The sequence below is a fragment of the Petromyzon marinus genome (genome assembly GCF_048934315.1).
Source record: "Petromyzon marinus isolate PM22_M1 ecotype Great Lakes invasive population chromosome 76 unlocalized genomic scaffold, UKy_Petmar_22M1.pri1.0 chr76_unloc.3, whole genome shotgun sequence".
Taxonomy (NCBI): domain Eukaryota; kingdom Metazoa; phylum Chordata; class Hyperoartia; order Petromyzontiformes; family Petromyzontidae; genus Petromyzon; species Petromyzon marinus.
In genome coordinates, this window is record NW_027422620.1 from 494,112 (window position 1) to 521,451 (window position 27,340).

At 50.2% G+C, this 27,340-nt stretch overlaps 1 protein-coding gene across 2 annotated transcripts in view; it reads right to left on the reverse strand.

Moving 5' to 3' along the window:
* LOC116958349 (uncharacterized) overlaps positions 1 to 27,340 on the reverse strand; it is a 46,763-nt gene that overhangs the window by 3,696 nt on the left and 15,727 nt on the right. For both annotated transcript variants that reach the window (XM_032980906.2, XM_032980907.2), the window contains exons 4-7: positions 21,338 to 21,410; positions 5,776 to 5,860; positions 4,310 to 4,444; positions 436 to 546 (exon numbers count right to left, since the gene is read on the reverse strand). In XM_032980906.2, the coding sequence (XP_032836797.2) occupies positions 436 to 546; positions 4,310 to 4,444; positions 5,776 to 5,860; positions 21,338 to 21,410 (404 nt within the window). The remainder of the gene's footprint in view (positions 1 to 435; positions 547 to 4,309; positions 4,445 to 5,775; positions 5,861 to 21,337; positions 21,411 to 27,340) is intronic.

Here is a 27,340-nt window from a genome sequence, read left to right on the forward strand (position 1 = left end):
CGCACCCACTCGCTCGCCCACTCGCTCGCCAACTCACTAGCCCACTCGCTCACCCACTACTTCACTAACCCACTCGCTCACTCGCCCACTTACTTACCCGCTCACTCGCCCACCCACTCGCTCACCCACTCTCTCTCGCGCACTCGCTCACTCACTGACCCACTCGCCCACTCACTGACCCACTCGCTCACTCACTCGCTCACGCACCCACTCGCTCGCCCACTCGCTCGCCAACTCACTAGGCCACTCGCTCACGCACCCACTCGCTCACTGACCCACTCGCTCACTCACTCATTCACGCACCCACTCGCTCACGCACCCACTCGCCCACTCACTGACCCACTCGCTCACTCACTCATTCACGCACCCACTCGCTCACGCACCCACTCACTAGCCCACTCGCTCACCCACTAACCCACTCACCCACCCACTCACCCGCACGCCCAGCATGCCTTCCACATGCGAGATTTCGGTGACAAAGTCCTGCATCCTCATCCGAAGCGTCTCGTTCTGCTCCTTGGACTCCAGCAGCTCTCCCTTCAGAGTCTGGGGGCAAAGGGCGACGTTGATGACGATTTGCACAGCCCTGCGATAGCTCGCTCGCCGGAGACAACTCCGTGGAGCGAGCTCCGGACCCGTGCGCTCTCTTCCAACGGTCGCCACGTGCCTTTGAGGAGGCCGCAGTGCCCACCGCTTTACCCCACCCCCCGATACGCAGGAGGCCCTGGGTTCGATCATTTATAGCAGCAGCTGCTGCTACTACAAATGATCCCCACGTGTGGTGGTGGTGGTGGTGGTGGCGGCGGTGGCGGCAGTATCAGCCATGATCGACGATGAACTACCGTCACCACGCGGTGGGAGCCAGGTCGACTCTGAACAAGCGCCGCAGCGGGCTCGGTGGGCCTTGCCTGGCAAATAACAAATAGCGCGAGTCGCACTAACACCTGGAAGAATGAAAGACCAACCTGTGGTTGAACCCAGGCATACTCCATAATGCAGGTTTCGTTGGGTAAGATCGCGTGAATATTGTGTCGTTAATCCTGCCACCGCCCGACATGGCCAATTAGTAAAGTGCCGTGTTACGTAAACAGAGCATTGCCAATTCGTTACGAGTAGAGCACTAACTGGTAGTGTGTTGGAGAGCCAAGAAACGACATTTACAATCTGAGAACGACGTTTCGCCAGTCATTGCAACCAGCTTCATCAGGCGACAGACATAATTGTATACTGCTGTGCACTTTCGAATCTAAAATTGATAACCCAATTTGCTGCTTTTTTTGTGTTTAGTTTGTTGCCGTGTGTGTGTGTTTGTAGAGCTTCTGTTGCACCGCCGTACGTAGCCAACGTAGCTTCGGTTGGCTATGGACGCTGCGAAAGAAGTTGAACATACGTATGCGGTGGCTAGGAGATGTTTACTTATCTCACTTCGTATACAGGAGGTCGTGGGTTCCAGCCTAACCCTGACGATGCCTGCTGCTGTACATTTGGAGTCTGCGTCTCGCTCTCTCATCATCACGGTGGCTAGGAGATGTTAACTACCTCTCCTGGTGTACAGGAGGTCGTAGATTCGACCCCAACCCTGATGATGCCTGCCGCTGCTGTATATTTGGAGTCTGCATCTTTCTCTCTCGTCATCATCACGGTGGCTAGGAGATGTTAACTACTTCGCCTGGTACACAGGAGGTCGTGGGTTCAATGCCAAACATGATGATGCCTGCTGCTGCGGTATATTTGGAGTCTGTGTCTCCCTCTCTCATCATGATCACGGTGGCTAGGAGATGTTAACTACCTCGTCTGGTACACAGGAGGTCCTGGGTTCGATTCCGGGCCCTGACGATGCTTGCTGCTGTATATTTGAAGTCTGAATCTCTCTCTCTCTCTCATCATCATGGAGGCTAGGAGATGTTGACTACCTCGCCTGGTGTACAGGAGGTCGTAGATTCGACCCCAACCCTGACGATGCCTGCTGCTGCTGCTGTATATTTGGAGTCTGCGTCTCTCTCCCCGTGGTGGTCCCTGCGTGGATTTGTCTCCGGCTCCTCCGCCGGATTTTCCCTCCGCGTTTAGAATCAACATCACCACGCGCTCAGAGTAGTTGCCTGCTGCTATGAATTCCCACGCGATGATGATGATGATGACGATGATGACGATGGCTATAGGTGCACTACAGGGTTAGGGCTATAGGGTCCATCGCTATAGGGTCGAGGTGGCTATAGGTGCACTACAGGGTTAGGGCTATAGGGTCCATCGCTATAGGGTCGAGGTGGCTATAGGTGCACTACAGCAGCGGTCCCCAACCTTTTTGGCACCAGGGACCGGTTTCGTGGAAGACATTTTTTTCATGGGCGGGGAGGAGAGTCATCATTGGGTCTTTCTCCCTTTTCAAAGAAGCTCTCCAGCAACGTTTGTTTATTACTCCTTGTGGCTACTAGGGGTTAGAGCTTGTGGGCTTACTCATTGTGGCTACTAGGGGTTAGAGCTTGTGGGCTTACTCATTGTGATTACTAGGGGTTAGAGCTTGTGGGCTTACTCATTGTGGCTACTAGGGGTTAGAGCTTGTGGGCTTACTCATTGTGGCTACTAGGGGTTAGAGCTTGTGGGCTTACTCATTGTGGCTACTAGGGGTTAGAGCTTGTGGGCTTGCTTATTGTGGCTACTAGGGTTAGAGCTTGTGGGCTTACTCATAGTGGCTACTAGGGGTTAGAGCTTGTGGGCTTACTCATTGTGGCTACTAGGGGTTAGAGCTTGTGGGCTTACTCATTGTGGCTACTAGGGGTTAGAGCTTGTGGGCTTACTCATTGTGGCTACTAGGGGTTAGAGCTTGTGGGCTTACTCATTGTGGCTACTAGGGGTTAGAGCTTGTGGGCTTACTCATTGTGGCTACTAGGGGTTAGAGCTTGTGGGCTTACTCATTGTGGCTACTAGGGTTAGAGCTTGTGGGCTAACTCATTGTGGCTACTAGGGGTTAGAGCTTGTGGGCTTACTCAATGTGGCTACTAGGGGTTAGAGCTTGTGGGCTTACTCATTGTGGCTACTAGGGGTTAGAGCTTGTGGGCTTACTCATTGTGATTACTAGGAGTTAGAGCTTGTGGGCTTACTCATTGTGGCTACTAGGGGTTAGAGCTTGTGGGCTTACTCATTGTGGCTACTAGGGGTTAAAGCTTGTGGGCTTACTCATTGTGGCTACTAGGGGTTAGAGCTTGTGGGCTTACTCATTGTGGCTACTAGGGGTTAGAGCTTGTGGGCTTACTCATTGTGGCTACTAGGGGTTAAAGCTTGTGGGCTTACTCATTGTGGCTACTAGGGTTAGAGCTTGTGGGCTAACTCATTGTGGCAACTAGGGGTTAGAGCTTGTGGGCTTACTCATTGTGGCTACTAGGGGTTAAAGCTTGTGGGCTTACTCATTGTGGCTACTAGGGGTTAGAGCTTGTGGGCTTACTCATTGTGGCTACTAGGGGTTCTAGCATGTGGGCTTACTCATTGTGGCTACTAGGGGTTAGAGCTTGTGGGCTCACTCATTGTGGCTACTAGGGGTTAGAGCTTGTGGGCTAACTCATTGTGGCTACTAGGGGTTAGAGCTTGTGGGCTTACTCATTGTGGCTACTAGGGGTTAGAGCTTGTGGGCTTACTCATTGTGGCTACTAGGGGTTAGAGCTTGTGGGCTTACTCATTGTGGCTACTAGGGGTTAGAGCTTGTGGGCTTACTAAATGTGATTACTAGGGGTTAGAGCTTGTGGGCTTACTCATTGTGGCTACTAGGGGTTAGAGCTTGTGGGCTTACTCATTGTGGCTACTAGGGGTTAGAGCTTGTGGGCTTACTCATTGTGGCTACTAGGGGTTAGAGCTTGTGGGCTTACTCATTGTGGCTACTAGGGGTTAGAGCTTGTGGGCTTACCAATACCACTTGACTGAGACAAGGGCACAGTGCGGGAAAGAGGCGCGGACGGAAGTGGTAAATAAAATCACGGGCGGGCCACGCGCAGACTCACCGCCCTCACCTCCTGCTGTGCGGCCCGGTTCCTAACAGGCCAAGGACCGGTTCCGGTCCGCGGCCCGGGGGTCGGGGACCCGTGCACTACAGGGTTAGGGCTATAGGGCTGACCTATAGGGTCGAGGTGGCTATAGGTGCACTGCGAGGTTAGATGATGATGATGATGACGGCCACCTGGTCGAGCTGCTGTCGTTCGCCCCAGCGCAGTGGCGGGGGCCCTTCTCACGCCAGAAGTGGTCGAGTCCGTTGGTCGCACGCCCGCTGCGTGCCGGCAGCTGCCCCCGGGCAAGGGGCCAGGCAAGGGGCCGGGGGCCTCACCTCCACGTGAGCGGCGAGCTTCTCGGCCTGCTGACGAGCGCAGGCTTCGCTTCGTCGCAGCGCCGCGGTTCGCTCCCGGAGGTCGGCCTCGCAGCGCGACGATGCCTCCTCCTTGGCCACCGTCAGGAATCGCACCTGGCGGCGTTGTCGTCGTAACCATCGTCGTCATCATCGCCGTCGTCATCGTCGTTATTACCGTAGTCATCATTGTCATCATCACCGTCGTCATCGTCGTTATTACCGTAGTCATCATCGTCGTCATTATCACCGTCGTCATCGTCGTTATTACCGTAGTCATCACCGTCGTCATCATCGTTATTACCGTAGTGATCATCGTCATCATCACCGTCGTCATCGTCGTTATTACCGTAGTCATCATTGTCATCATCACCGTCGTCACCGTCGTCATCGTCGTTATTACCGTAGTCATCATCGTCGTCATCATACTCTTTGGTTCTATTGGGTAAAGTCACGTAGGTGAAAATAAAATAACAAAAAATCACGACGTTTCGGCCACAACACAAGCGGCCTTCATCAGGTGAAGGGACGAGACTGTCTGGAGAACAGCGTCCCTTCACCTGATGAAGGCCGCTTGTGTTGTGGCCGAAACGTCGTGATTTTTTGTTATTTTATTTTCACCTACGTGACTTTACCCAATAGAACCAAAGAGTATGGATCCTAGCAGTCACGAAAGCTTTAAATCTAGCATCGTCATCATCACCGTCGTCATCATCGTTATTACCGTAGTCATCATCGTCGTCATCATCGTCGTCATCATCATCATCCTCATCATCCTAATCATCATCGTCTTAGCGGTCATTAATGTATTGATCATCATTTGTCATCGTAGTCATCTTCATCATCATGGCCAACCCACATCACCACTACCAACCCTAGCCATCAAAATGATCTCCGTCGTCACGATTGTGGTTAACATGGAGTCTCCATCACCACCTTTCTCTTTCATGTCAAATTGTATTGGCGTGGCCTGGGGCTGCTTCCTTGCTGCTGTCCCTTGTACACAGTGACAGCGAATTCCCGAACTGACCTCGGCCTCCCCTCGGATGACTCGGCCTCCCCTCGGATGACTCGGCCTCACAGGTGAGTTCCTGCTGCAAGGGTGCAAAACGCGTTGACGCTGGGGGAGACAAAGGCGGCCGGGCGGAAGGGGCGCTCGGCCACGGCACCCCTCCCCCCCTCCCACAGTTGCCGCCGTTCCAGCCTTCATCAGCGGTTAGCGCTACGAACCCAGTCCTGGGTCTCCCCTAGGTCGCCGCAGCCTCAAATCAGTATCCGGTGCATCGCCACCGGGGGAGACAAAGGCGGCCGGGTGTGGTGCTGGCCACCCTCCCCCTCGTGTGCCGTTCCGGCCTTCAACGGTGCTGCTCGCTCACAGCTCTTGCCCCGGGCCACCCTGGGGATCTCCGTCGTTGTGAGGGCAAAATGGACTGGGAGTCGAGGCGAACCTGGGAGTCAAGGTCAGCGGCTCTGGTCTCCGACCTTCTCAGCTCTGCCCTCAAGCGCTGAAGCTCTCCCTGTAGGTCGCGAATGCTGGAGGGCACAACACACAGCATCACTAATCACCACTCACCATAGACTACACACAGCACCACTCTCCATAGACTACACACAGCATCACTCACCATAGACTACACACAGCACCACTCACCATAGACTACACACAGCACCACTCACCATAGACTACACACAGCACCACTCACCATAGACTACACACAGCATCACTCACCACAGACTACACACAGCACCACTCACCATAGACTACACACAGCACCACTCACCATAGACTACACACAGCATCACTAATCACCACTCACCACAGACTACACACAGCACCACTCACCATAGACTACACACAGCACCACTCACCATAGACTACACACAGCATCACTAATCACCACTCACCATAGACTACACACAGCACCACTCACCATAGACTACACACAGCACCACTAATCACCACTCACCATAGACTACACACAGCACCACTCACCACAGACTACACACAGCACCACTCACCATAGACTACACACAGCACCACTCACCATACACTACACACAGCATCACTCACCATAGACTACACACAGCATCACTCACCATAGACTACACACAGCATCACTCACCATAGACTACACACAGCATCACTCACCATAGACTACACACAGCACCACTCACCATAGACTACACACAGCACCACTCACCATAGACTACACACAGCATCACTCACCATAGACTACACACAGCACCACTCACCATAGACTACACACAGCACCACTCACCATAGACTACACACAGCATCACTCACCATAGACTACACACAGCACCACTCACCATAGACTACACACAGCATCACTCACCATAGTCTACACACAGCATCACTCACCATAGACTACACACAGCACCACTCACCATAGACTACACACAGCATCACTCACCATAGACTACACACAGCATCACTCACCATAGACTACACACAGCATCACTCACCATAGACTACACACAGCATCACTCACCATAGACTACACACAGCATCACTCACCATAGACTACACACAGCTTCACTGACCATAGACTATACACAGCATCACTCACCACTCTCACCATAGACTACACACAGCACCACTCACCACTCTCACCATAGACTACACACAGCACCACTCACCACTCTCACCATAGACTACACACAGCATAACTCACCATAGACTACACACAGCATCACTCACCACTCTCACCATAGACTACACACAGCACCACTCACCATAGACTACACACAGCACCACTCACCATAGACTACACACAGCATCACTCACCATAGACTACACACAGCATCACTCACCATAGACTGCACACAGCACCACTCACCATAGACTACACACAGCACCACTCACCATAGACTACACACAGCACCACTCACTATAGACTACACACAGCATCACTCACCATAGTCTACACACAGAATCACTCACCATAGACTACACACAGCACCACTCACCATAGACTCCACACACCATCACTAATCACCACTCACCATAGACTACACACAGCATCACTCACCATAGACTACACACAGCATCACTCACCATAGACTACACACAGCATCACTCACCATAGACTAAACACAGCATCACTGACCATAGACTACACACAGCACCACTCACCATAGACTACACACAGCACCACTCACCATAGACTACACACAGCATCACTCACCATAGACTACACACAGCATCACTCACCATAGACTACACACAGCACCACTCACCATAGACTACACACAGCACCACTCACCATAGACTACACACGGCACCACTCACCACTCTCACCATAGACTACACACAGCATCACTCACCATAGACTACACACAGCATCACTCACCATAGACTACACACAGCATCACTCACCATAGACTACACACGGCACCACTCACCACTCTCACCATAGACTACACACAGCATCACTCACCATAGACTACACACAGCACCACTCACCATAGACTACACACAGCATCACTCACCATAGACTACACACAGCACCACTCACCATAGACTACACACAGCGCCACTCACCATAGACTACACACAGCATCACTCACCATAGACTACACACAGCACCACTCACCATAGACTACACACAGCATCACTCACCATAGTCTACACACAGCATCACTCACCATAGACTACACACAGCACCACTCACCATAGACTACACACAGCATCACTCACCATAGACTACACACAGCATCACTCACCATAGACTACACACAGCATCACTCACCATAGACTACACACAGCATCACTGACCATAGACTATACACAGCATCACTCACCACTCTCACCATAGACTACACACAGCACCACTCACCACTCTCACCATAGACTACACACAGCACCACTCACCACTCTCACCATAGACTACACACAGCATAACTCACCATAGACTACACACAGCATCACTCACCACTCTCACCATAGACTACACACAGCACCACTCACCATAGACTACACACAGCACCACTCACCATAGACTACACACAGCATCACTCACCATAGACTACACACAGCATCACTCACCATAGACTGCACACAGCACCACTCACCATAGACTACACACAGCACCACTCACCATAGACTACACACAGCACCACTCACCATAGACTACACACAGCATCACTCACCATAGTCTACACACAGCATCACTCACCATAGACTACACACAGCACCACTCACCATAGACTCCACACACCATCACTAATCACCACTCACCATAGACTACACACAGCATCACTCACCATAGACTACACACAGCATCACTCACCATAGACTACACACAGCATCACTGACCATAGACTATACACAGCATCACTCACCACTCTCACCATAGACTACACACAGCACCACTCACCACTCTCACCATAGACTACACACAGCACCACTCACCACTCTCACCATAGACTACACACAGCATAACTCACCATAGACTACACACAGCATCACTCACCACTCTCACCATAGACTACACACAGCACCACTCACCATAGACTACACACAGCACCACTCACCATAGACTACACACAGCATCACTCACCATAGACTACACACAGCATCACTCACCATAGACTGCACACAGCACCACTCACCATAGACTACACACAGCACCACTCACCATAGACTACACACAGCACCACTCACCATAGACTACACACAGCATCACTCACCATAGTCTACACACAGCATCACTCACCATAGACTACACACAGCACCACTCACCATAGACTCCACACACCATCACTAATCACCACTCACCATAGACTACACACAGCATCACTCACCATAGACTACACACAGCATCACTCACCATAGACTACACACAGCATCACTGACCATAGACTATACACAGCATCACTCACCACTCTCACCATAGACTACACACAGCACCACTCACCACTCTCACCATAGACTACACACAGCACCACTCACCACTCTCACCATAGACTACACACAGCATAACTCACCATAGACTACACACAGCATCACTCACCACTCTCACCATAGACTACACACAGCACCACTCACCATAGACTACACACAGCACCACTCACCATAGACTACACACAGCATCACTCACCATAGACTACACACAGCATCACTCACCATAGACTGCACACAGCACCACTCACCATAGACTACACACAGCACCACTCACCATAGACTACACACAGCACCACTCACCATAGACTACACACAGCATCACTCACCATAGTCTACACACAGCATCACTCACCATAGACTACACACAGCACCACTCACCATAGACTCCACACACCATCACTAATCACCACTCACCATAGACTACACACAGCATCACTAACCATAGACTACACACAGCATCACTCACCATAGACTACACACAGCATCACTCACCATAGACTAAACACAGCATCACTGACCATAGACTACACACAGCACCACTCACCATAGACTACACACAGCACCACTCACCATAGACTACACACAGCATCACTCACCATAGACTACACACAGCATCACTCACCATAGACTACACACAGCACCACTCACCATAGACTACACACAGCACCACTCACCATAGACTACACACGGCACCACTCACCACTCTCACCATAGACTACACACAGCATCACTCACCATAGACTACACACAGCATCACTCACCATAGACTACACACAGCATCACTCACCATAGACTACACACGGCACCACTCACCACTCTCACCATAGACTACACACAGCATCACTCACCATAGACTACACACAGCACCACTCACCATAGACTACACACAGCATCACTCACCATAGACTACACACAGCACCACTCACCATAGACTACACACAGCACCACTCACCATAGACTACACACAGCATCACTCACCATAGACTACACACAGCACCACTCACCATAGACTACACACAGCATCACTCACCATAGTCTACACACAGCATCACTCACCATAGACTACACACAGCACCACTCACCATAGACTACACACAGCATCACTCACCATAGACTACACACAGCATCACTCACCATAGACTACACACAGCATCACTCACCATAGACTACACACAGCATCACTGACCATAGTCTACACACAGAATCACTCACCATAGACTACACACAGCACCACTCACCATAGACTCCACACACCATCACTAATCACCACTCACCATAGACTACACACAGCATCACTCACCATAGACTACACACAGCATCACTCACCATAGACTACACACAGCATCACTCACCATAGACTAAACACAGCATCACTGACCATAGACTACACACAGCACCACTCACCATAGACTACACACAGCACCACTCACCATAGACTACACACAGCATCACTCACCATAGACTACACACAGCATCACTCACCATAGACTACACACAGCACCACTCACCATAGACTACACACAGCACCACTCACCATAGACTACACACGGCACCACTCACCACTCTCACCATAGACTACACACAGCATCACTCACCATAGACTACACACAGCATCACTCACCATAGACTACACACAGCATCACTCACCATAGACTACACACGGCACCACTCACCACTCTCACCATAGACTACACACAGCATCACTCACCATAGACTACACACAGCACCACTCACCATAGACTACACACAGCATCACTCACCATAGACTACACACAGCACCACTCACCATAGACTACACACAGCGCCACTCACCATAGACTACACACAGCATCACTCACCATAGACTACACACAGCACCACTCACCATAGACTACACACAGCATCACTCACCATAGTCTACACACAGCATCACTCACCATAGACTACACACAGCACCACTCACCATAGACTACACACAGCATCACTCACCATAGACTACACACAGCATCACTCACCATAGACTACACACAGCATCACTCACCATAGACTACACACAGCATCACTGACCATAGACTATACACAGCATCACTCACCACTCTCACCATAGACTACACACAGCACCACTCACCACTCTCACCATAGACTACACACAGCACCACTCACCACTCTCACCATAGACTACACACAGCATAACTCACCATAGACTACACACAGCATCACTCACCACTCTCACCATAGACTACACACAGCACCACTCACCATAGACTACACACAGCACCACTCACCATAGACTACACACAGCATCACTCACCATAGACTACACACAGCATCACTCACCATAGACTGCACACAGCACCACTCACCATAGACTACACACAGCACCACTCACCATAGACTACACACAGCACCACTCACCATAGACTACACACAGCATCACTCACCATAGTCTACACACAGCATCACTCACCATAGACTACACACAGCACCACTCACCATAGACTCCACACACCATCACTAATCACCACTCACCATAGACTACACACAGCATCACTCACCATAGACTACACACAGCATCACTCACCATAGACTACACACAGCATCACTGACCATAGACTATACACAGCATCACTCACCACTCTCACCATAGACTACACACAGCACCACTCACCACTCTCACCATAGACTACACACAGCACCACTCACCACTCTCACCATAGACTACACACAGCATAACTCACCATAGACTACACACAGCATCACTCACCACTCTCACCATAGACTACACACAGCACCACTCACCATAGACTACACACAGCACCACTCACCATAGACTACACACAGCATCACTCACCATAGACTACACACAGCATCACTCACCATAGACTGCACACAGCACCACTCACCATAGACTACACACAGCACCACTCACCATAGACTACACACAGCACCACTCACCATAGACTACACACAGCATCACTCACCATAGTCTACACACAGCATCACTCACCATAGACTACACACAGCACCACTCACCATAGACTCCACACACCATCACTAATCACCACTCACTATAGACTACACACAGCATCACTCACCATAGACTACACACAGCATCACTCACCATAGACTACACACAGCATCACTGACCATAGACTATACACAGCATCACTCACCACTCTCACCATAGACTACACACAGCACCACTCACCACTCTCACCATAGACTACACACAGCACCACTCACCACTCTCACCATAGACTACACACAGCATAACTCACCATAGACTACACACAGCATCACTCACCACTCTCACCATAGACTACACACAGCACCACTCACCATAGACTACACACAGCACCACTCACCATAGACTACACACAGCATCACTCACCATAGACTACACACAGCATCACTCACCATAGACTGCACACAGCACCACTCACCATAGACTACACACAGCACCACTCACCATAGACTACACACAGCACCACTCACCATAGACTACACACAGCATCACTCACCATAGTCTACACACAGCATCACTCACCATAGACTACACACAGCACCACTCACCATAGACTCCACACACCATCACTAATCACCACTCACCATAGACTACACACAGCATCACTCACCATAGACTACACACAGCATCACTCACCATAGACTACACACAGCATCACTCACCATAGACTAAACACAGCATCACTGACCATAGACTACACACAGCACCACTCACCATAGACTACACACAGCACCACTCACCATAGACTACACACAGCATCACTCACCATAGACTACACACAGCATCACTCACCATAGACTACACACAGCACCACTCACCATAGACTACACACAGCACCACTCACCATAGACTACACACGGCACCACTCACCACTCTCACCATAGACTACACACAGCATCACTCACCATAGACTACACACAGCATCACTCACCATAGACTACACACAGCATCACTCACCATAGACTACACACGGCACCACTCACCACTCTCACCATAGACTACACACAGCATCACTCACCATAGACTACACACAGCACCACTCACCATAGACTACACACAGCATCACTCACCATAGACTACACACAGCACCACTCACCATAGACTACACACAGCACCACTCACCATAGACTACACACAGCATCACTCACCATAGACTACACACAGCACCACTCACCATAGACTACACACAGCATCACTCACCATAGTCTACACACAGCATCACTCACCATAGACTACACACAGCACCACTCACCATAGACTACACACAGCATCACTCACCATAGACTACACACAGCATCACTCACCATAGACTACACACAGCATCACTCACCATAGACTACACACAGCATCACTGACCATAGACTATACACAGCATCACTCACCACTCTCACCATAGACTACACACAGCACCACTCACCACTCTCACCATAGACTACACACAGCACCACTCACCACTCTCACCATAGACTACACACAGCATAACTCACCATAGACTACACACAGCATCACTCACCACTCTCACCATAGACTACACACAGCACCACTCACCATAGACTACACACAGCACCACTCACCATAGACTACACACAGCATCACTCACCATAGACTACACACAGCATCACTCACCATAGACTGCACACAGCACCACTCACCATAGACTACACACAGCACCACTCACCATAGACTATACACAGCACCACTCACCATAGACTACACACAGCATCACTCACCATAGTCTACACACAGCATCACTCACCATAGACTACACACAGCACCACTCACCATAGACTCCACACACCATCACTAATCACCACTCACCATAGACTACACACAGCATCACTCACCATAGACTACACACAGCATCACTCACCATAGACTACACACAGCACCACTCACCATAGACTAAACACAGCATCACTGACCATAGACTACACACAGCACCACTCACCATAGACTACACACAGCACCACTCACCATAGACTACACACAGCATCACTCACCATAGACTACACACAGCATCACTCACCATAGACTACACACAGCACCACTCACCATAGACTACACACAGCACCACTCACCATAGACTACACACGGCACCACTCACCACTCTCACCATAGACTACACACAGCATCACTCACCATAGACTACACACAGCATCACTCACCATAGACTACACACAGCATCACTCACCATAGACTACACACGGCACCACTCACCACTCTCACCATAGACTACACACAGCATCACTCACCATAGACTACACACAGCATCACTCACCACTCTCACTATAGACTACACACAGCACCACTCACCATAGACTACACACAGCATCACTCACCACTATCACCATAGACTACACACAGCACCACTCACCACTCTCACCATATACTACACACAGCACCACTCACCACTCTCACCATAGACTACACACAGCATCACTCACCATAGACTACACACGGCGCCACTCACCACTCTCACCATAGACTACACACAGCAGCACTCACCATAGACTACACACAGCATCACTCACCACTCTCACTATAGACTACACACAGCACCACTCACCATAGACTACACACAGCATCACTCACCACTATCACCATAGATTACACACAGCACCACTCACCACTCTCACCATATACTACACACAGCACCACTCACCACTCTCACCATAGACTACACACAGCATCACTCACCATAGACTACACACAGCATCACTCACCACTCTCACCATAGACTACACACAGCACCACTCACCATAGACTACACACAGCATCACTCACCATAGACCACACACAGCACCACTCACCACTCTCACCATAGACTACACACAGCATCACTCACCATAGACTACACACAGCATCACTCACCACTATCACCATAGACTACACACAGCACCACTCACCACTCTCACCATATACTACACACAGCACCACTCACCACTCTCACCATAGACTACACACAGCATCACTCACCATAGACTACACACAGCATCACTCACCACTCTCACCATAGACTACACACAGCACCACTCACCATAGACTACACACAGCATCACTCACCATAGACCACACACAGCACCACTCACCACTCTCACCATAGACTACACACAGCATCACTCACCATAGACTACACACAGCATCACTCACCATAGACTACACACAGCATCACTCACCACTATCACCATAGACTACACACAGCACCACTCACCACTCTCACCATATACTACACACAGCACCACTCACCACTCTCACCATATACTACACACAGCACCACTCACCACTCTCACCATAGACTACACACAGCATCACTCACCATAGACTACACACGGCACCACTCACCACTCTCACCATAGACTACACACAGCATCACTCACCATAGACTACACACAGCATCACTCACCACTCTCACTATAGACTACACACAGCACCACTCACCATAGACTACACACAGCATCACTCACCACTATCACCATAGACTACACACAGCACCACTCACCACTCTCACCATATACTACACACAGCACCACTCACCACTCTCACCATAGACTACACACAGCATCACTCACCATAGACTACACACGGCGCCACTCACCACTCTCACCATAGACTACACACAGCATCACTCACCACTCTCACTATAGACTACACACAGCACCACTCACCATAGACTACACACAGCATCACTCACCACTATCACCATAGACTACACACAGCACCACTCACCACTCTCACCATATACTACACACAGCACCACTCACCACTCTCACCATAGACTACACACAGCATCACTCACCATAGACTACACACAGCATCACTCACCACTCTCACCATAGACTACACACAGCACCACTCACCATAGACTACACACAGCATCACTCACCATAGACCACACACAGCACCACTCACCACTCTCACCATAGACTACACACAGCATCACTCACCATAGACTACACACAGCATCACTCACCATAGACTACACACAGCATCACTCACCACTATCACCATAGACTACACACAGCACCACTCACCACTCTCACCATATACTACACACAGCACCACTCACCACTCTCACCATATACTACACACAGCACCACTCACCACTCTCACCATAGACTACACACAGCATCACTCACCATAGACTACACACGGCACCACTCACCACTCTCACCATAGACTACACACAGCATCACTCACCATAGACTACACACAGCATCACTCACCACTCTCACTATAGACTACACACAGCACCACTCACCATAGACTACACACAGCATCACTCACCACTATCACCATAGACTACACACAGCACCACTCACCACTCTCACCATATACTACACACAGCACCACTCACCACTCTCACCATAGACTACACACAGCATCACTCACCACTCTCACCATAGACTACACACAGCACCACTCACCATAGACTACACACAGCATCACTCACCATAGACCACACACAGCACCACTCACCACTCTCACCATAGACTACACACAGCATCACTCACCATAGACTACACACAGCATCACTCACCACTATCACCATAGACTACACACAGCACCACTCACCACTCTCACCATATACTACACACAGCACCACTCACCACTCTCACCATATACTACACACAGCACCACTCACCACTCTCACCATAGACTACACACAGCATCACTCACCATAGACTACACACAGCATCACTCACCACTCTCACTATAGACTACACACAGCACCACTCACCATAGACTACACACAGCATCACTCACCACTATCACCATAGACGACACACAGCACCACTCACCACTCTCACCATATACTACACACAGCACCACTCACCACTCTCACCATAGACTACACACAGCATCACTCACCATAGACTACACACAGCATCACTCACCACTCTCACTATAGACTACACACAGCACCACTCACCATAGACTACACACAGCATCACTCACCACTATCACCATAGACTACACACAGCACCACTCACCACTCTCACCATATACTACACACAGCACCACTCACCACTCTCACCATAGACTACACACAGCATCACTCACCATAGACTACACACGGCACCACTCACCACTCTCACCATAGACTACACACAGCATCACTCACCATAGACTACACACAGCATCACTCACCACTCTCACTATAGACTACACACAGCACCACTCACCATAGACTACACACAGCATCACTCACCACTATCACCATAGACTACACACAGCACCACTCACCACTCTCACCATATACTACACACAGCACCACTCACCACTCTCACCATAGACTACACACAGCATCACTCACCATAGACTACACACAGCATCACTCACCACTCTCACCATAGACTACACACAGCACCGCTCACCATAGACTACACACAGCATCACTCACCATAGACCACACACAGCACCACTCACCACTCTCACCATAGACTACACACAGCATCACTCACCATAGACTACACACAGCATCACTCACCATAGACTACACACAGCATCTCTCACCACTATCACCATAGACTACACACAGCACCACTCACCACTCTCACCATATACTACACACAGCACCACTCACCACTCTCACCATATACTACACACAGCACCACTCACCACTCTCACCATAGACTACACACAGCATCACTCACCATAGACTACACACGGCACCACTCACCACTCTCACCATAGACTACACACAGCATCACTCACCATAGACTACACACAGCATCACTCACCACTCTCACTATAGACTACACACAGCACCACTCACCATAGACTACACACAGCATCACTCACCACTATCACCATAGACTACACACAGCACCACTCACCACTCTCACCATATACTACACACAGCACCACTCACCACTCTCACCATAGACTACACACAGCATCACTCACCATAGACTACACACAGCATCACTCACCACTATCACCATAGACTACACACAGCACCACCCACCACTCTCACCATATACTACACACAGCACCACTCACCACTCTCACCATATACTACACACAGCACCACTCACCACTCTCACCATAGACTACACACAGCATCACTCACCATAGACTACACACGGCACCACTCACCACTCTCACCATAGACTACACACAGCATCACTCACCATAGACTACACACAGCATCACTCACCACTCTCACTTTAGACTACACACAGCACCACTCACCATAGACTACACACAGCATCACTCACCACTATCACCATAGACTACACACAGCACCACTCACCACTCTCACCATATACTACACACAGCACCACTCACCACTCTCACCATAGACTACACACAGCATCACTCACCATAGACTACACACAGCATCACTCACCACTCTCACCATAGACTACACACAGCACCACTCACCATAGACTACACACAGCATCACTCACCATAGACCACACACAGCACCACTCACCACTCTCACCATAGACTACACACAGCATCACTCACCATAGACTACACACAGCATCACTCACCATAGACTACACACAGCATCACTCACCACTATCACCATAGACTACACACAGCACCACTCACCACTCTCACCATATACTACACACAGCACCACTCACCACTCTCACCATATACTACACACAGCACCACTCACCACTCTCACCATAGACTACACACAGCATCACTCACCATAGACTACACACGGCACCACTCACCACTCTCACCATAGACTACACACAGCATCACTCACCATAGACTACACACAGCATCACTCACCACTCTCACTATAGACTACACACAGCACCACTCACCATAGACTACACACAGCATCACTCACCACTATCACCATAGACTACACACAGCACCACTCACCACTCTCACCATATACTACACACAGCACCACTCACCACTCTCACCATAGACTACACACAGCATCACTCACCATAGACTACACACAGCATCACTCACCACTCTCACCATAGACTACACACAGCACCACTCACCATAGACTACACACAGCATCACTCACCATAGACCACACACAGCACCACTCACCACTCTCACCATAGACTACACACAGCATCACTCACCATAGACTACACACAGCATCACTCACCATAGACTACACACAGCATCACTCACCATAGACTACACACAGCATCACTCACCATAGACTACACACAGCATCACTCACCATAGACTACACACAGCACCACTCACCATAGACTATACACAGCACCACTCACCATAGACTACACACAGCACCACTCACCATAGACTACACACAGCATCACTCACCATAGACTACACACAGCACCACTCACCATAGACTACACACAGCATCACTCACCATAGACTACACACAGCACCACTCACCATAGACTACACACAGCATCACTCACCATAGACTGCACTCACCACCCTCACCATCGACAAGTCAACGTCATCCCTCCAGCGTCAATACAATGAGCCCACTGGTTGTCCCACGGATAGACTCGGTCCCGGCCATAGGAACGTGGAACGCCCACGACTGGCTCTGCAGCGAGTGGCATAAAAATCGCTCCCACTTGCAACGCCGACCGGAAGGTCTTGGAAGATGCGGAACTTACCCACACTTTACCCCACCATCCCCACCACACGTGCCCCTATCCGTTATGCTGCTGCGGTGGACAGCCGTGGGTGCTGAGTGGGGTGAGCGTTCAGAAACTCCACTCTTCGTCTGTGCGTACGCTGGGACCGGTACCGCCTTACGGAGTCGACCGTAGCTCACCGGAGGTGCGGGGGAAGGACAACAAACTAAGCACATAAAGCAGCTCTAAAGAAATGTGTTATGACTGTATAGTGGTATAGTGGTGTAGTGTATAATCAGTGTATAATTAGTGTACGTATAGTAGTGTAGTGTATAGTGGCTCCAGTCTCACTCCGAATCAGTCGAGCGGCAATATCTTTTCATCGGTTGCGTAATGCTGTGTGGAAGCTACCTGGTCTGTCGCTCCGCACGAGGCTTCAAGTCTTCTCGGCCACGGTCATTCCCTCCCTTCTCTACGCTTGCGAAACGTGGACCCCCCTAATGCAACATCTTCGCTGGTTAGAAACATTTAGGCTGGCCTGCCTACGATCCATCCTGGGTTTAACCAGGCTGGATTGTGTGAGGAGCTCACACATCTTCTTTGGTTCTTTCGGTAAAGTCACGTAGAATGAGAATGAAATAATAAATTGATAAAATAAAATAACACAATATTCTCACGACGTTTCGGCCACAACACAAGCGGCCTTCATCAGGTGAAGGGTTTATAGTGGTGTAGTGTATAGTGGTATAGTGATGTAGTGTGTAGCAGTGTAGTGTATAGTGGTGTAGTGTAGCAGTGTAGTGTATAGTGGTGTAGTGTATAGTGTAGTGTATAGTAGTGTAGTGTATTGTATAGTAGTAGTGTAGTCTATAGTGTAGTGTATAGTAGTGTAGTGTATATTAGTGTAGTATATAGTAGTGTAGTGTATAGTAGTGTAGTGTATAGTGTAGTGTATAGTGCAGTGTATAGTAGTGTATAGTGTAGTGTATAGTGGTGTAGTGTATAGTAGTGTAGTGTATAGTAGTGTAGTGTATAGTAGTGCAGTGTATAGTGTGTAGTGTATAGTGTAGTGTATAGTAGTGTAGTGTATAGTAGTGTATAGTAGTATAGTGTATAGTAGTGCAGTGTATAGTGTAGTGTATAGTGGTGTAGTGTATAGTGTAGTGTATAGTAGTGTAGTGTATAGTGTAGTGTAGTAGTGTAGTGTATGATGTAGTGTATGAAAGTGGTCTACAATTTTTTAGATGTCTGCTTCTGTCTATCATGGATTTGCTGAATTCAAATGACAATTACAACAACTGACTGGCGACCGTTCCCAAGATATTTAAGTTATTACATTTCACGTCGATGATGTACATTGTGTAGATAGTGGAGTTTTACTCAGTAATCGTAAACCTCGGTCTCTTCACGTGCCCACGGTCGCTTTGCATGACAATGAATCTGTGACGCCAGTGTCCTTGGCAACTGATTGGCCTACACCAAAGACAGCAGCAGCCTTCTCCAGGGCCGCGTCTCACCGCCCCCCGCGTTACCGTATGCACGTCTTCTCCAGGAGGGTGGCGACGCGGTCCACATCGGGGCCTCCAGAGGCCGCGAGGCTCCCCACTGTGCGGCATCAACACGGAAGCAGCATCATCATCAGCAGTGGCAGCATCATCAGTAGTAGCAGTAGCATCAGCAGTAGCATCATCATCAGCAGTAGTAGCATCATCATCATCAGCAGCAGTAGCATCATCATAAGCAGTAGCAGCATCATCAGCAGTAGCATCATCATCAGCAGTAGCAGCAGCATCATCAGCAGTAGCATCATCATCAGCAGTAGCTGCATCATCAGCAGTATATGCATCATCAGCTGCCTCATCATCAGCAGTAGCAGCAGCATCATTATCAGCAGTAGCATCATCATCAGCAGTAGCAGCAGCATCAGTAGCAGTATATGCATCATCAGCAGCATCATCAGCAGTAGCTGCATCATCATCAGCAGTAGCATCATCATCAGCAGTATATGCATCATCAGCTGCCTCATCATCAGCAGTAGCAGCAGCATCATTATCAGCAGTAGCATCATCATCAGCAGTAGCAGCAGCATCAGTAGCAGTATATGCATCATCAGCAGCATCATCAGCAGTAGCTGCATCATCATCAGCAGTAGCATCATCATCAGCAGTATATGCATCATCAGCTGCCTCATCATCAGCAGTAGCAGCAGCATCATTATCAGCAGTAGCATCATCATCAGCAGTAGCAGCAGCATCAGTAACAGTATATGCATCATCATCAGCATCACATCAGCAGTATCATCAGCAGTAGCTGCATCATCAGCTGCATCATCATCAGCAGTCGCTGCATCATCATCAGCAGTCGCTGCATCATCAGCAGTAGCTGCATTATCATCAGCAGTAGCTGCATCATCATCAGCAGTAGCTGCATCATCATCAGCAGTAGCTGCATCATCAGCAGCAGCATCATCATCATCAGCAGTAGCTGCATCATCAGCAGCAGTAGCTGCATCATCAGCAGCATCATCATCATCAGCAGTATCATCATCATCAGCAGTAGCAGCTGCATCATCAGCAGCATCATCATCAGCAGTAGCTGCATCATCAGTAGCATCATCATCAGCAGTAGCTGCATCATCAGTAGCATCATCATCATCAGCAGTAGCTGCATCATCATCAGCAGTAGCTGCATCATCATCATCAGCATCATCATCATCAGCAGCAGCATCATCAGCAGCAGTAGCTGCATCATCGTCAGTAGCGGTTCAGGCTCATTGTGCTTCACCAGGTGCGGTCTCTTCTGGAGGCCTCAAGGACGGAGTGCCCTCTGCAAGAGTCACTGACCTGGCATTTCCAATAGTGGCAAAAAATAATAATATAAAGCACAACTGCAAAGCGCAGCAGCAAAGTGCAGCAGCGAATTGCAGCAGCAGCAGCAAAGTGCAACAGCAGCAAAGTGCAACAGCAGCAAAGATAAATGAGCATAAAGGCATCACACGAGGAATCGAGAATACTCCGCCAACAAAAGTTTACGGTCAACCAAAGTTAAATGAAAAACATTCAATTCCCTGGGACCTTTTACGGCAGTTATCAAAGTATGAAAAAATAAGAATTCTAGATTTAAAGCTTTCGTGACTGCTAGGATCCATACTCTTTGGTTCTATTGGGTAAAGTCACGTAGGTGAAAATAAAATAACAAAAAATCACGACGTTTCGGTCACAACACAAGCGGCCTTCATCAGGTGAAGGGACGAGACTGTCCTCCAGACAGTCTGTCCTCCAGACAGTCTCGTCCCTTCACCTGATGAAGGCCGCTTGTGTTGTGGCCGAAACGTCGTGATTTTTTGTTATTTTATCTTCACCTACGTGGCTTTACCCAATAGAACCAAAAATAAGAATTGGTTTGTGACCTGTTCACTTAAAGTGTTCGTGACTGCAGGAATTGATATTCTTTGGGTCTTCTGGGAAAGCCACGTAGATAGAAAAATAATAAAATTATCACGACGTTTCGATCGCAACGCAAGCAATGGTCCTCAGGTGGAACAAATACAGCGAGAGAAGTGCAGAGGCTTTACCCTTTATGGCAATAAGACAGCAGGAGTTGTGTTCAAATGTTCAAACACTAAATGGATAATAGATTTTGCAAGGAATCAAGTTCCTGCGCTAACCCTTGGCATTGGTTTCTGGTCTGACTCTGGTGGAGAGACACTGGGTGGTGAGACACTGGTGGTGAGACACTGGTGGTGAGACACTTGTGGTGAGACACTTGTGGTGAGACACTGGTGGTGAGACACTGCTGGTGAGACACTGCTGGTGAGACACTGGTGGTGAGACACTGGTGGTGAGACACTGCTGGTGAGACACTGGTGGTGAGACACTGCTGGTGAGACACTGGTGGTGAGACACTGGTGGTGAGACACTGGTGGTGAGACACTTGTGGTGAGACACTGGTGGTGAGACACTGCTGGTGAGACACTGCTGGTGAGACACTGGTGGTGAGACACTGGTGGTGAGACACTGGTGGTAAGACACTGGTAGTGAGACACTTGTGGTGAGACACTGCTGGTGAGACACTTGTGGTGAGACACTGGTGGTGAGACACTGGTGGTGAGACACTGGTAGTGAGACACTTGTGGTGAGACACTGGTGGTGAGACACTTGTGGTGAGACACTGCTGGTGAGACACTGGTAGTGAGACACTGGTGGTGAGACACTGGTGGTGAGACACTTGTGGTGAGACACTGCTGGTGAGACACTGGTAGTGAGACACTTGTGGTGAGACACTGGTGGTGAGACACTGCTGGTGAGACACTGGTGGTGAGACACTGCTGGTGAGACACTGGTGGTGAGACACTGGTGGTGAGACACTGGTGGTGAGACACTGGTGGTGAGACACTGGTGGTGAGACACTGCTGGTGAGACACTGCTGGTGAGACACTGGTGGTGAGACACTTGTGGTGAGACACTGGGTAGTGAGACACTGGTGGTGAGACACTTGTGGTGAGACACTGGTGGTGAGACACTGGTGGTGAGACACTTGTGGTGAGACACTGGTGGTGAGACACTGCTGGTGAGACACTGGTGGTGAGACACTGCTGGTGAGACACTGGTGGTGAGACACTGGTGGTGAGACACTGGTGGAGAGACACTTGTGGTGAGACACTGGGTGGTGAGACACTGGTGGAGAGACACTTGTGGTGAGACACTGGGTAGTGAGACACTGGTGGTGAGACACTGGTGGAGAGACACTGGTGGTGAGACACTGGTGGTGAGACACTGATGGTGAGACACTGGGTGGTGAGACACTGGTGGAGAGACACTTGTGGTGAGACACTGGGTAGTGAGACACTGGTGGTGAGACACTGGTGGTGAGACACTGGTGGTGAGACACTGGTAGTTAGACACTGGTGGTGAGACACTGCTGGTGAGACACTGGTGGTGAGACACTGGTGGTGAGACACTGGTGGTGAGACACTGGTGGTGAGACACTTGTGGTGAGACACTGGTGGTGAGACACTTGTGGTGAGACACTTGTGGTGAGACACTGGTGGTGAGACACTGGTAGTTAGACACTGCTGGTGAGACACTGCTGGTGAGACACTGGTGGTGAGACACTTGTGGTGAGACACTGGTGGTGAGACACTGGTGGAGAGACACTGGTGGTGAGACACTGGTGGTGAGACACTGGTGGTGAGACACTTGTGGTGAGACACTGGTGGTGAGACACTGGTGGTGAGACACTGCTGGTGAGACACTGGTGGTGAGACGCTGGTGGTGAGACACTGGTGGTGAGACACTTGTGGTGAGACACTGGTGGTGAGACACTGCTGGTGAGACACTGGTGGTGAGACACTGGTGGTGAGACACTGGTGGTGAGACACTGGTGGTGAGACACTTGTGGTGAGACACTGGTGGTGAGACACTGGTGGTGAGACTCTGGTTAGTGAGACACTTGTGGTGAGACACTGGTGGTGAGACACTGGTGGTGAGACACTGGTGGTGAGACACTTGTGGTGAGACACTGGTGGTTAGACACTGGGTGGTGAGACACTGGTGGTGAGACACTGGTGGTGAGACACTGCTGGTGAGACACTGGTGGTGAGACACTGGTGGTGAGACACTGGTGGTGAGACACTGGTGGTGAGACACTGGTGGTGAGACACTTGTGGTGAGACACTGGTGGTGAGACACTGGTGGTGAGGCACTGGTGGAGAGACACTGGTGGTGAGACACTGGGTAGTGAGACACTGGTGGTGAGACACTGGTAGTGAGACACTGGTGGTGAGACACTGGTGGTGAGACACTGCTGGTGAGACACTGGTGGTGAGACACTGGTGGTGAGACACTGGTGGTGAGACACTGCTGGTGAGACACTGGTGGAGAGACACTGGTGGTGAGACACTTGTGGTGAGACACTGGTGGTGAGACACTGGTGGTGAGACACTTGTGGTGAGACACTTGTGGTGAGACACTGGTGGTGAGACACTTGTGGTGAGACACTGCTGGTGAGACACTTGTAGTGAGACACTGGTGGTGAGACACTGGTGGTGAGACACTTGTGGTGAGACACTGCTGGTGAGACACTGGTGGTGAGACACTGGTGGTGAGACACTGGTGGTGAGACACTGCTGGTGAGACACTGGTGGTGAGACACTGGTGGTGAGACACTGCTGGTGAGACACTGGTGGTGAGACACTGGTGGTGAGACACTGGTGGTGAGACACTGGTGGAGAGACACTGGTGGTGAGACACTGCTGGTGAGACACTGGTGGTGAGACACTGCTGGTGAGACACTGGTGGTGAGACACTGGTGGTGAGACACTGGTGGTGAGACACTGGTGGAGAGACACTGGTGGTGAGACACTGGTGGTGAGACACTGGTGGTGAGACACTGGTGGTGAGACACTGCTGGTGAGACACTTGTGGTGAGACACTGGTGGTGAGACACTGGTGGTGAGACACTGCTGGTGAGACACTGGTGGTGAGACACTGCTGGTCAGACACTGGTAGTGAGACACTGGTGGTGAGACACTGGTGGTGAGACACTTGTGGTGAGACACTGCTGGTGAGACACTGGTGGTGAGACACTGCTGGTGAGACACTGGTGGTGAGACACTGGTGGAGAGACACTGGTGGTGAGACACTGGTGGAGAGACACTGGTGGTGAGACACTGGGTGGTGAGACACTGGTGGTGAGACACTTGTAGTGAGACACTGGTGGTGAGACACTGGTGGTGAGACACTGGTGGTGAGACACTTGTGGTGAGACACTGCTGGTGAGACACTGGTGGTGAGACACTGGTGGTGAGACACTGGTGGTGAGACACTGCTGGTGAGACACTGCTGGTGAGACACTGCTGGTGAGACACTGCTGGTGAGACACTGCTGGTGAGACACTGGTGGAGAGACACTGGTGGTGAGACACTGGTGGAGAGACACTGGTGGAGAGACACTGGTGGTGAGACACTTGTGGTGAGACACTGCTGGTGAGACACTGGTGGTGAGACACTGGTGGTGAGACACTGGTGGTGAGACACTGGGTAGTGAGACACTGGTGGTGAGACACTGGTGGTGAGACACTGGTAGTGAGACACTGGTGGTGAGACACTTGTGGTGAGACACTTGTGGTGAGACACTGATGGTGAGACACTTGTGGTGAGACACTTGTGGTGAGACACTGGTAGTGAGACACTGGTGGTGAGACACTGCTGGTGAGACACTGGTGGTGAGACACTGGTGGTGAGACACTGGTGGTGAGACACTGGTGGTGAGACACTGCTGGTGAGACACTGGTGGTGAGACACTGGGTAGTGAGACACTGGTGGAGAGACACTTGTGGTGAGACACTTGTGGTGAGACACTGGTGGTGAGACACTGCTGGTGAGACGGCTGGTGAGACACTGGTGGTGAGACACTGGTGGTGAGACACTGGTGGTGAGACACTGGTGGTGAGACACTGGTGGTGAGACACTGCTGGTGAGACACTGGTGGTGAGACACTGGTGGTGAGACTCTGGTGGTGAGACACTTGTGGTGA